This window comes from Jatropha curcas, chromosome 6 (genome assembly GCF_041381405.1).
Source record: "Jatropha curcas cultivar XTBG-Jc1 chromosome 6, XTBG_Jcur_1.0, whole genome shotgun sequence".
Lineage (NCBI taxonomy): Eukaryota > Viridiplantae > Streptophyta > Magnoliopsida > Malpighiales > Euphorbiaceae > Jatropha > Jatropha curcas.
In genome coordinates, this window is record NC_143156.1 from 26,761,189 (window position 1) to 26,773,283 (window position 12,095).

General features: G+C 31.9%; 1 protein-coding gene across 3 annotated transcripts; it reads right to left on the minus strand.

The window, feature by feature from the left end:
* Window positions 1-3,082: 3,082 nt before the first annotated feature.
* On the minus strand, window positions 3,083-10,882 carry SEX4 (dual specificity protein phosphatase (DsPTP1) family protein). 3 transcript variants are annotated; one of them, XM_089722921.1, is made up of 14 exons: window positions 10,724-10,882; window positions 10,556-10,643; window positions 10,402-10,446; window positions 9,724-9,832; window positions 9,275-9,351; window positions 9,102-9,178; window positions 8,834-8,914; window positions 8,160-8,292; window positions 7,896-7,955; window positions 7,103-7,159; window positions 5,967-6,062; window positions 4,888-4,947; window positions 4,133-4,240; window positions 3,083-3,395 (listed from the first exon to the last, which is right to left on the minus strand). In XM_089722921.1, the coding sequence occupies exons 1-14, from the start codon at window positions 10,747-10,749 to the stop codon at window positions 3,264-3,266; spliced, it is 1,149 nt and encodes a 382-aa protein (XP_089579047.1). In that variant the 5' UTR covers window positions 10,750-10,882; the 3' UTR covers window positions 3,083-3,263. The 3 variants fall into 3 exon arrangements, with proteins under 3 accessions (XP_089579047.1, XP_089579046.1, XP_089579048.1); XM_089722920.1 differs by having other exon boundaries at window positions 10,553-10,643; XM_089722922.1 differs by lacking the exons at window positions 10,402-10,446; window positions 10,556-10,643; window positions 10,724-10,882 and adding an exon at window positions 9,959-10,097.
* Window positions 10,883-12,095: the final 1,213 nt, after the last annotated feature.

Consider the following 12,095-nt stretch of genomic DNA (forward strand, 5'->3'; position numbering starts at 1 on the left):
ATTTTTTAGGCGTATCTTTTAATTTTTTATGTTCAAATTTTTTTTTTTAAAACCGGTCTTCAAAATTTAAAATTTAAAATTATGCGATTCGCCGGAAAACCGATTGGAACTGTTGGTTTGGTCACCATACCGAAACCGGAACTTTTCGGTTCGGTTCCGGTTCCATTTTCTTTAGAATCGGAACCGCTGGTTCCAGAACCGTAGCCACCCCTAATTGGATTTGAATATTCTAATTTTATAGATGTGATTAGACTGGAACATAGCTCCATCTATAATCAAATTAATGAAAATAAAAATTTTTATTGAAATCAAATATTTCTAATCATATATATGAATAATTTTAAAATATTTTTAAAATAATGTTTGTGATTAATATTTCTCAATTTCGATGTTAGTATTTTCTTCTATATTGCAAAAGAGACATAAGAATGAATTATATACTTTTTTTGTCTTCTTAAATATTTATCACATTTTAAAAAAATACTATGTTCCAAAATATTTGTTATGTGATTTCAAAAAATAATAAATTTTTTTCATGTTTATCATCTGTATATGACTTACAATTATTCCTTTAATTCTTAAAAACTTTAGCATTTCAATATATTAAATTAAGAGTAACATAATCAATTTATTTACTCAATAATTTATTATAATTTAAATAAATTTAATAATTTTTCAATGAACACAAATTTTAAAAGGGACAAAGATTTAGAAACAGAGAGAGTAAGTTTTACTGGCCCAAAACCATAAACCGAACCATCTTTTGCCATCATCATAAATGAGGGCTCCATGACCATGTGCCTCCTGTATATCCTCGATTAATGAAAAGGAAAGTATTTGCCCACCTTGACCTCTAACTAGGATTAATGGTTAATCAATGTCCAACACAACATCTAAAATCACGTGGTTTGTCATGGGAATGATAGGGAAAAGGAAGTCAAACCAATTTTTAATTTACTAAACTTGCAATTAAGAAAGTATTAATGAGATATTAAAGCAAAGATGTAATTTTTGGCCCAAGGAATAAGTAGTTTAAGAGCATCATTATTAGATATAGTTTTTTATCGGTAAAATAAATTTAATTTTATTAGAATTAAAATGGTTTTATTATATGGTCTAATTCATAATTTGCAGGTAGAAAATAATTCTTCATGACTTAATCCACCGACGCAGAGCATTGACCTCCATTCAAGTAAAATGGCTTTGCGGCATGTTGTAAGTGGGCAACCCATTTTATACATGCTTCCTTTGAGCTACTTGGAAGTTTGGTCAATTCAAGAAAGGTCAGATCATTGGAAGTTTAGTTTTTTAAATTTTAGTATAGACTTTCGTACCAGATTTTTGTACATGTTTTGAGACTTGAGACCAAACCTTTAGGCACTGAGACCAACCAAAATAGATTCAGTCATATCCAATGGCTTCTGTAACTTCATGTTCAATCTACATGGTTTATGCATTGCTATAGTTTAAGAATTTAATGCATGTTTATAGGGTTAATTATAATTTTAGTGTCTAAATTATGGAAAATGTTCTATTTTGATGTCTCAACGAAAACTTTTACAATCGGATGTTTGAATTCATTAAAAATTTTCAATCAAGTGTCTGTGGTTTACATGACATGCCGAATATACAATTAATCCGACGGCTAACATTTCAAGTAGGAATTTTTTCTGACTTAGAAAAATATGTTGAGTTGTCAACTGTAATTGGGCATTTTGAGTGAGATCCAGAAAATAAAAGTTACTAAAATAACATTGTCTTCTATCGTTCAAATTTATAAAAACCATGGGAAAGTTAGAGATATGAGAGAGATAGAATTCGTTGATAGACAAGGATTGAGGTTTTATTAGTGCTTTAGAACTCTACAATGCTGATAACTTTTTGATTTATTTGTATTGTATAAAAAAAAAATAAAAAATTTAAGGTTGCTATGCAGGCCAAATTACAGAGGAGGAAAAGTAAGAAGCAGCAGCAACAATATAGGTCGCCGACAGCGGCTGCGAACTACAAGGTGGACCCCCAGAAAGAGAAGCGGTTGAATCCTATTACTATTCGCAGGAGGAACCTTTTATTCCCAACTCTCTTTGCAAGGGCCAGATCATGTTCGATAATCCTGATGATTAGGTTCAAGTGTCCGATAATCCTGAAAAGATAGAATAGTTGATGTTGCTACAGAGCAGCCTACAAACAACGATAACAATATTTTCTTTCAAGCTTCAATTTGTTGTCTCTGTCTCTTTCTTTCAATAATTTTCAGATCTCTAACTTCAATTCGGTTGTTTTTGTAAATTTTAACAATAAAAGGAAATGTTATTTTAGTAATTCACTTTTTTGGGTTCCACTCAAAATAATCAATTTTAGGTTGACAACTCTTAACATATTTTTTTAAGTCAATAAAAATTCTAACGTGACGTATTAGCTACCGGATTAGTTATACTTACGACATATTTGCAAATGGTTTCAATTGAAATAGAACATTTTCTCTGGTTCAAACATTAAAATTATAATTAATTTTATAAATTCTTGTGCTCATATCTTCAATAAGGTGCCATTGGGCAAATGATTAATACAAACTATTTATGCACATGAATTGTAAATATTGTTTCTTATTGTTGACACACTTTAAATTTTTTTTTTACAAACAGCATCATTGTTTACCGAGAAACACGCTCATCATTATTTTAATTTACAATAAAAAATAATTGAATACAATAATTAATAAAATATAAAATTTATTTTCATGTATTCATGTTCTTTTCTATAAAATTTAGATAAACAATATTCATAAATCCCAAAAAAGAAATTGACAACAATTTACAAGATTTAGTTTTATTATGAAATAAGAAAATATCATTCAACAATAAAAACAATAATAATGATTTTGGTAGAAAATAATGATTTTCTATTAAAAAAGAAACAATATGTAAGCATCTTGTCTAACCAAATAAACATCTTATTAGTTCAATTTTAAAAGACAAGTTTACTTCATTATTTGTCTGAAAAAACAAAGCGAATGTTCAATTAACTTTTAATAAAACAAAACAGACGACTCCAAAGTGCCACTCCAAGCTCATAGGAAAGATTTATAGACATGGAATAACTCTTTATTGATATTTTATTACGTTTTGCAAACAATAATTTTCATGATCAATACATTTGCAAAACTTTCATGATCAATACAATAAGGTAAGCGAGAAAACTTGCTCATATAACATCTCATTACATCTTTACGTGCAGAGACCTGTATGCATATTCTTATCATTTTACTCCAAGTCGGGATAAGTTTCGAGAAATCGTCTTATTTTCAACTGTTCATCCTTCGTTATAACTGGATTATCACCAGTCAGCCTGCTTCGCACTGCCGAGTTAATAATGTCCACATCTTCACTCACAGCCTGGTTCAAGAGTAGAAAAAAAAAGCACCAAAATAACATTTTGTTCAGAAATGCAACACACGAGCACTCAACATAGGCTGATAAATGCAGGTACAATATTGATTATAAGACTTAAGAGGCAACTAAGGTGGATTTATAAATGCAGGTACATCTAGACTGATAAACCACTAAATATTTTTATGAGGGAAAATATTAATATTGAGGACAAATAGCATACTTTTAAAAATAAAAGGTTTTTTCATATTTATAAAATCCATATAATATAATACAATAAACTCTCTATATTTGAAGTCACAGAAAAATCAGAGAGGGTACCTAAACCTGGATACCCCACTAATGGTTGGCAGGTGGCTTTCCCCTTTGGGTTCACAGCAAGACAGGTTCCCCATTAGAACAGGGCAAAATTGACATCTCTAAGTGGATGTAGTTCAATGTTGGTTTTATAGAAAGCAGCAATCTTGCCAAAACTCATGTTACCAAAGTATTTTGTAACATTTGTCAGCTTTGAAAATTGGCAAACTGCCCATTTATTTGACTAATTGCATTTCATAGAACCTAGCTAATTCTGAAATGATATTTGTAGGCCAAAAATAAAAGAGAGAAAGAATCAAATAAATAAATAAAATAAAGGCACCTAGTTCTTATCCACCAGAACAACAGAGACCACTTTTCTCTTTAAAACTACCAAAGCAAATAATAATTGAAGATTGGTAAAGGGATTAGAAACTGAATTTTACTTGTACATAATTGTTGACATGCCCATCTTTGTTCGGGGAGGTCATAAGCTCATGTTCATTACACGTCCATTCACCATCAACTATGTATTTGTATTCATAGCATCCTTCCTGTTGGATCAAGAGTGAATTCCTTTCATGTTATTTATTTCATTTATAAAAGAGCACCTTGTATCATAGAAACTTAAAATATCTATATTCATATGAAAGTCCATCTCTGTGACTTGTAAGCACACTTCAGATATCCTCACTGATTTGGGCAGATCACATGGCATCTAAAGAGTTCTTAATGAGTCCATCTTGGTATTTTATTTGCTTTCTTTTTTTGAGAAGTTTTCTCTCATATTACAAATATATCTGGCCATGATAAAAACATATGTACTAAACATTTGAATACAAGATTCATGCAGTTGATATATTCTACAAAAAAGTAATGCTAAAAACAAGAACTTGACTTTAGAAGCATGAAATCTCTCATATTAGAGACTGGGTCCAAAAGTTCATAGTAAAGGTGCAACTAAAGGGAAATGCCAGAACACCAATTGTAAACATAGAACAATTTGAATAGAAAGAATGCAGAACCATGTGTAGAGCAGAAGATGTGAAACATAAAGGAAAAGTGCAGTCAAAAGAATAAAAGAAGAAAAAGTGAAACTTGAAGGCAAATTTCTTCCTTGAAAATTTGCAGCTTGCAAATGAAGTATTCTTGTTCACAAGAAAAGGAAAAACAGAAAAAATTAGAACAAAGAAAGACTTACCAGCAATTCTCTTTTGAGAGTCCACAAACCGTGTTCCTCGTCCAATTTTAAAGGTATTCTCTGGAAATAAAGAAATAATTAATATGGAAAAGAATAATAGAATGGTAAAGGATTTGAAGGACAAAGAAAACAAGCATCTATCTTATTCAGAAGAATATCCTATTCCAGTATCAGCATTCTCATTTCTTTATCCAGTAAAATTTCTTTTATTATAAAAAAAGGGTTTACTTTCCATGTGGAAAATAGGGTCCAAAGCAACAAATCAATCCTTCAAAAATAAAAATGAACAATCCTCATCATGATGCAAAATTGTGCGAATTAAATCATGATCTATTATTCCTCAACTGTAATTTATGCAGCCACAGCGCAGGCACTCCACTCATTCTAACTCACCCTCAAAGACACCACAGAAGTTACTGATAGTTACTAGTTAATGGATTCTAGGTTGAGGAGGTTAGCTGTAATTTATACAGCCACTGTGCAGGCATTCCACTCATTCTAACTCACACTCAAAGACACCATAGAAGTTACTGATAGTTACTAGTTAATGGATTCTAGGTTGAGGAGGTTAACCATGCCAGACATACTTTGAACTGGGATAGCTGAGAGACCTGCCCAACACATCTCCAGCTTTCTCATAGTTTCATCATTACTCATTTTTCCAACTAGCCAGACAGAGAACAATCAATTTCTTTGTACTGGAGTGTGACCACTTGGTTGGACATGTGGAACCACATGCTTTCTTACAAGCAGCATTTGTGAAACATGCAGGACATGCACTAGAGTGGCATTCACCTTTAACAAATATTATTATTTTAAAGTTGTCATATGTCAAACACGCAAAAATATGTATATATTATGCAACACAAGAAAAGCTCTCATACACAGAAAAGTACAGGAAATCAAGGTCTTTACATGGAAACTCATATGACATCTTGTTTTACTGAAGCAGTGAACTTTGTTGTCTAATGTCCAAGCAGGATCAATAGCATCCATAGGTTATCAGAGACAAGTTCACAAACTATTCTAACAATGCCACATTAAGTCACCCAGAAAGTGAATTCATACAACAATATTACCTGGCCCCATCCAATATCAAGCCCAGAAACTTCCACTGTAGAGCAGTTGTCATCTTTCCATGTCAGAGTAACAAGCTTCTTTCTGTGACCTGTCAGCTTTCAATAAGAGAATGCGATAAATCAGTTTGTATTGTGTAAAAATCACAAGGCAGAAAATGTTACATCATAAAGCTTGCAAAGAGAACAAAGCAGTTAGATGAAATCATCAAGTTATTTCTCGTACTAAAAATTTTCATTTTTTTTTTTTTTTTGCGCCATAGAGAACTCCCATAATTGATCAGTCACTGAATAGGCCACATGGATCTCTCTAAATCCATCAGCATTTGCTTTTGCACTGGCTCTCATTTCTTATTCTTGAACCAACTCAGTTATGCACCCGTAACAAATGAAACTATTGGAAATATCAAAATGGCAAAATAGTAAACAACAAATATATAGCATTTTGCCCGGAAAATAAAGTTACCATAAAGAAATGACTGGGAATTATGCTTATTTATTGAAATACTTTTAGGAAAATGAGGCTTATTTTTTTATGAAAATTTCATGAAAAAATAAGATTAAGATAAATTTTGCATCTTCCATGTGAAGGAATATCCATTTGTCCCAAGTTTTATAGATTATCCTCTAAGTTGCCCCCATCTCCACTGCTGAAATTCTTTCAGAAGAAACATTTTCCTTAAGCTTTGCTAACTCCCGCATAATTAGCCAAATGAAGAATTAGAGCATGAGGGAAAATGTGAATCACAACTGCCCAACTACTGTGTGATGTACGAAACCTACTTGTCTCAAAGTCTCTGAAAGTTAGGTTCCAAACAAAATGGAACAACAAATTATGATGTAATACATGTGTAACCGGTGAAGTTTGACAGCAATTTAAAATATAAAGGCCCTTTCAGACACCTCACCTAACAAATAATGCATTTCAAGTATGAAATGTGCGGCTGATTAAAAACAATCACAATTACAAGCTGTATAAAGTTTTTTTTTTTTTCTCTTTTAGAAAAGGTCTGTCATGAAAGTCATTCAAATGAACAAAGTGAGAGAGAGATAGAGAGAGAGAGAGACAGAGAGAGAGAGAGAGAGAGAGAGATCAAATGTGCAAAAGGACAACAATATTCAAGGATTTCACAACTCACTATGTCAGCAGTCGCACTTTTTATAGCATCGATCTTAGGGAAGCATGGGCGCTTGTTCTGCAAGAAAAAAATAAACAATAATAAACTAACTAAGATGCCAATTAGCTTCTCTGTACAATAGTTCTCTCTCATTTAATTGACTCAATCCTCTTCGTCACTATCTTCATAAATACCAAGTCATGAACACAAGATCTGACACTGAACGGGAATATAAATAAGAGTTCCATCATCTGTTGAGGGACTTTGCATGGATGAAACACGTCAGTTAACATGATTTGCAATTGGATGAACGGTATATCTAATTGTTTTAACATGTGCCTGTATTCTGCACACATGAAAATGCACAAATGGTAACTCTGGCAATAGTTTATTATATAATCTCATCCAAATTTAATACTGTTATAACATGTGAACTGATATCTCAATTAGTAAGCAAGAAAAGATCGACAACCGCCACATAAGCTGCCATCACCAAAGATAGACCATTGTTTTAAATACTGGATATTTTGACATCAACAAGATTTCAGAGTGTTCTGCAATTGTGTATCTCACATTGCAAATTGAAGTACGCAACCAACGCCAATTATTACAAGCTAATTACAGGACACAGAAAACTTATTGAACAAGATGTTACAATAAATTTAATTAGAAATCATCTGCTTCAGAGTAACATAGTCTTAAAATCTAATATTCCCGGATATTTGTAATTGCTTTAGGATGTTACCAATACATTATACATGTCACCTTCATTGAAGTTAAAAACTAGGTTAAAGGAAAGAAATAAAAAAGTTACCAGAAGCAAATCATGAGCATCACCAAGTTTGTAGCCCTGAACCCAGAACATGTATGCCACCTGTAATTCATAACAAACACTCAGTTCATTATCAAGGAGAAATTAATCAACTACACCATGAAAAAGTCAGAACATGTGAATTTAGCCTTATAGCACTCAGATAAGACCTAATAGTTGGTCATAAGGAGCAAGTAATCAAAAGATATTGGCTAAAAGTATTAGGCAAACTACAACATTTTTAACAAAGAAAACTGAAATGCATACCGCAACAGCCGGAGCTCTTCCTAGTCCAGCTGTGCAATGTATATATGTCACACCTCCATTTCGGTTTATTGCTTTGTACAATTTACTAACCACTGCCGGAAGCCGTATCCGTAAATCAAATGCATCAAAGTCCCTGCCATATCCAATATTAGTTACTGCATTAGAAGTCCTGTATCAAGTAAAAATTTGCACTCTACAGAAAAAGAGATGCACATGTATATCCATGCACACACCAACATTGTGCTCTTTAGCATGGTAACTTAAATTAATTGATCAGAAATTGAACTGAGTAGGAAGAATAATTTAAAGAGTAATTTCACAATAGAACAAAGGAATGGGAAAACAATGAACACTAGAACTTAATAAGACTAAAAAGGTGGAAAATGAATTACCACTCCTAACAAAGTCCCAAAAGGTGGCAAGGAGTGAAAACAACAATAACTCAAAATTGATAAAAATAAAAATACAAAATAAATAAATCATCACCAATTTTTCAGTGGAAAAAAGTTTTAATATCATCACCAATTTTACAGAGGAAAAAAGTTTTAACTGTAGAAATGAGTTTACTATCCGCCAATTTTTTCCTTGCTTATTGATTTAGTTAAGTGGTTGTGGAAAAACTGAAAGAAGAATATCACAATAGGAATGAAAAACACGGTGTTGTCATGACTTGCCTTATCTCTGCACGCAAGTGTTGAATGTCACTGCATTTCTTGGCATATTCTCGAATGGCATTGATATCTACCCCAAAATATCTGGGTATAATAGTCAAGGTATACTATTTTGTCACATGCTAAAAATTCTTGAGGACTCAAATTTCCAACAGTTACATATCAACCAAACAGAGACCATATAAAAGGAAGCAAACTTAGTGTTCTTTTTTTTTTTTTTTTGTGGCAAGTCTAATCTCAAATGGAACTTAAAGACGGTCATTTGGGATACTCCAAGTCCGGGTCCTGCTGCAAGCAATATATGGTTTTCACTCCTACTTCTCGAAGCTTGTCAACATCTTCAGGAGTCTAGCAATTAGGAAACAAATAAGAAATCAAAATAGAAAAATAAGAGATAATCATGAGCGAAAAGATTAATTCATAATTTATTTGAAAAATAATCACCTGCAGGCATGATCCTACAATTAAATCTGGAGAAATGAAGTTGTAGTTCATTCCTAGTTCATGCCTATAGGTCAAAACTGTACTAAAACAAAATAGGACAAATGATTAGTAGTGTTAAGGATAAAAAAAAAAAATGGTGATACACTTCAAATGAGAAGTCTTGAAAAGCATAACTATCAACCTAAACCATATAAATATTGAGAAATAAACCATATAAACATTAATCTCATGCATTTGTTGACACAGAAAAAAACCATGAAGGCCTGAGTATTATTCCCTCTATCAAACAGTAACTTTTCTTTGATCACATGAAACATTTACAGAACCACAAGCATCAAAAAAAAAAAAAAAAAAAAAAAAATCATTCAGATGCATACCCCAAGAATAGAACACATTTGACCCACCAATTCCTCGCACTTAAAAAGGGACCTAGGGAATTTTGGAATTACCAGCACCCATAGCTTCTGTCATGTTATGGCTATATGTCTCAGATTTTTCCGTGTCCTCCTTCAGATCAGCACCACTTGTGTCTGCACTAGCTGAAGAACCAGAAATTGCCTACAAACAACAACGTCAAATAATCTTTTCTTAGAAAAGATGCAGATTTATTGAAGTGGAACGGATACTGATTTCTTCAAATAAATTTTTTCCACGGAAAAAAAAAAAAACAGCTGCTTTAATTACCATAATTGCCTACCAACTGATCAAAACCAAATTGTAATCATGTAGGATTTCCAATTATGGCAGCATCTATATAACCATTTTTTTTCATTAAAACAACCAACAGACCAGCTAAAAGAATGAGCACTCTTATGTCAAATCCAGTGCAGAAAAATCTACATTGGTTGATTATGATGGAAAATTTAAAGAAACATAAACATTGTCTAAGAAAAGGTTATGGAATAGAACAAACAAAAGCGAAAATATTCCAGAAAATCTAATAAAGTAAGATATTTACTGAAAAGAGAATAATGGGGAAAAAAAATAACTACTTCAGAGTATCTAGTTTTCACTGCTTGAAAATAACAGCACATAATCCATCTAAAAAAAAGTGAGAAATGAGAATCAAACAACAGATATAGAAATTCCAAAACAAATTCAAAATCTGCAGATTCTTCAAAAGCTACCTTTACAGCCAAGCTTCGATACAGATCATTAAAATTCTTCATTGCCTGCGTAAAATCAGTAATCAACTTTTCAATAAAGCTAAATAAAACTAAATGTATATACACATAAAAACACAAGAATTGAATAAAAACTAGGGTAAGAGGATATCACCACCATATTAACAGGAACAGAAAAAGGAGGAGGATGAGAAGAAAGCTTTGTTTGGTGCCCTTTGAAGCCTTGCAGAGGCAAAGAAGAGGATCTGAAATTCCAACAGTAAATTACACAGTTGTTCAAATTTAAGGAAAAATAAACAAATTATGAGGATATAATTATAATGACCTTGGGAAATAATGAAGGCAATTCATTTGATGAAGAAGAAGAAGAAGAAGCAGAGAAGAGTGAAAAATATCTGAGAAAGTACTTTTCGATTGATTTGATTCTTTTTTCTTTTTATTTTTTCTGGGAGGGTGGGGCTTATATAGTTTTAGTGGGATGGGGATATAAAGGGGATCGCCTTTTGAAAGATTCTCCAAAATGCCATAATAGGAAACTTGTGGAAGATGCTTACTATAAGTGGGGCCCGCAGCACGGGATATTGAAGTGACGCACGTGAATTTTGGATCGGACTTTATTGAACCCGGAAATTAATGCAAAACTAGTCGGATTCATTCAATGGACGGAACGCGGAACTTCTATTGCTTAATTTGTTAAATTGATATCAAGACATGAGGTTTTGATTAGTAAGTGCATTTGGTTTAACTATTTATAAAATGTTTTTATTTTTTGTCTTTTTTTGTAAAAGTTGTCGATTCATAAAATGGTAGGTCTATTGACTATTTATAATAAGATCCTACTATCGATATTTTGTGATATATTTAAGGGATAATTATATTTTTATGAATTTTGTATTGATTGAGTGTATCAAATTAGGTGTTTTCGGCTAACTTGGCAATCCAGACTAGTGAACGTACAATCGTGGGATACGCTTTTTTTTTTTTTTTTTTTACACATGTCAACTGAAGAAAACTAGAGATGATCAAATGATTCAATCCGTTGGATATTCTCTTCAATTTGAATGGAGTGATAAAATTTGATCCGAATAGTGGTGAATCGGATAAGGAATATAGATTGGATACGATATAGCATTATGTGATCCGAATTCGATCAGTGAAAAATAATTTTATTTTTTCTTATATTTCTAAAATTGTTGATTATAATTATAGATGTGCAGTTATCTTTGTTTTTTCTCCTTCTTTCTTTTCCACTTATATTTTAAATTATTGTCTCCAACTCTTCACCATTTTCACATTTTTTTTAATCTCTACTTCAAACAAAAGAATATAAGTCGAACATTATGATGACTAGCATGATTTCTTTTGCGCTTAATAATTTTTAAAGTCTCTTCTAATTGTCATAGTATAAAATATTTCAATTACTGTTAAGATTTTTTTTTATTTTCAAGCACAATAAATAATATGAATTTTTATTAAATTCTTATTTTATTTTTTTTAAACATAATAAAAACGGATAATATTCGATCCGAACCAACCCGCTTCGATATTTGATCTAATCCGAATCCCAACTGAGCCGATATAAACATAGATACATAAATAATTTTTGTGGATCGAACGTAAATTTTATATAATCCGATCCGAATCCGATCTGATGAGAACAAAATGAGGTCCAAATTAACCAAAACTGATGTGGGCTT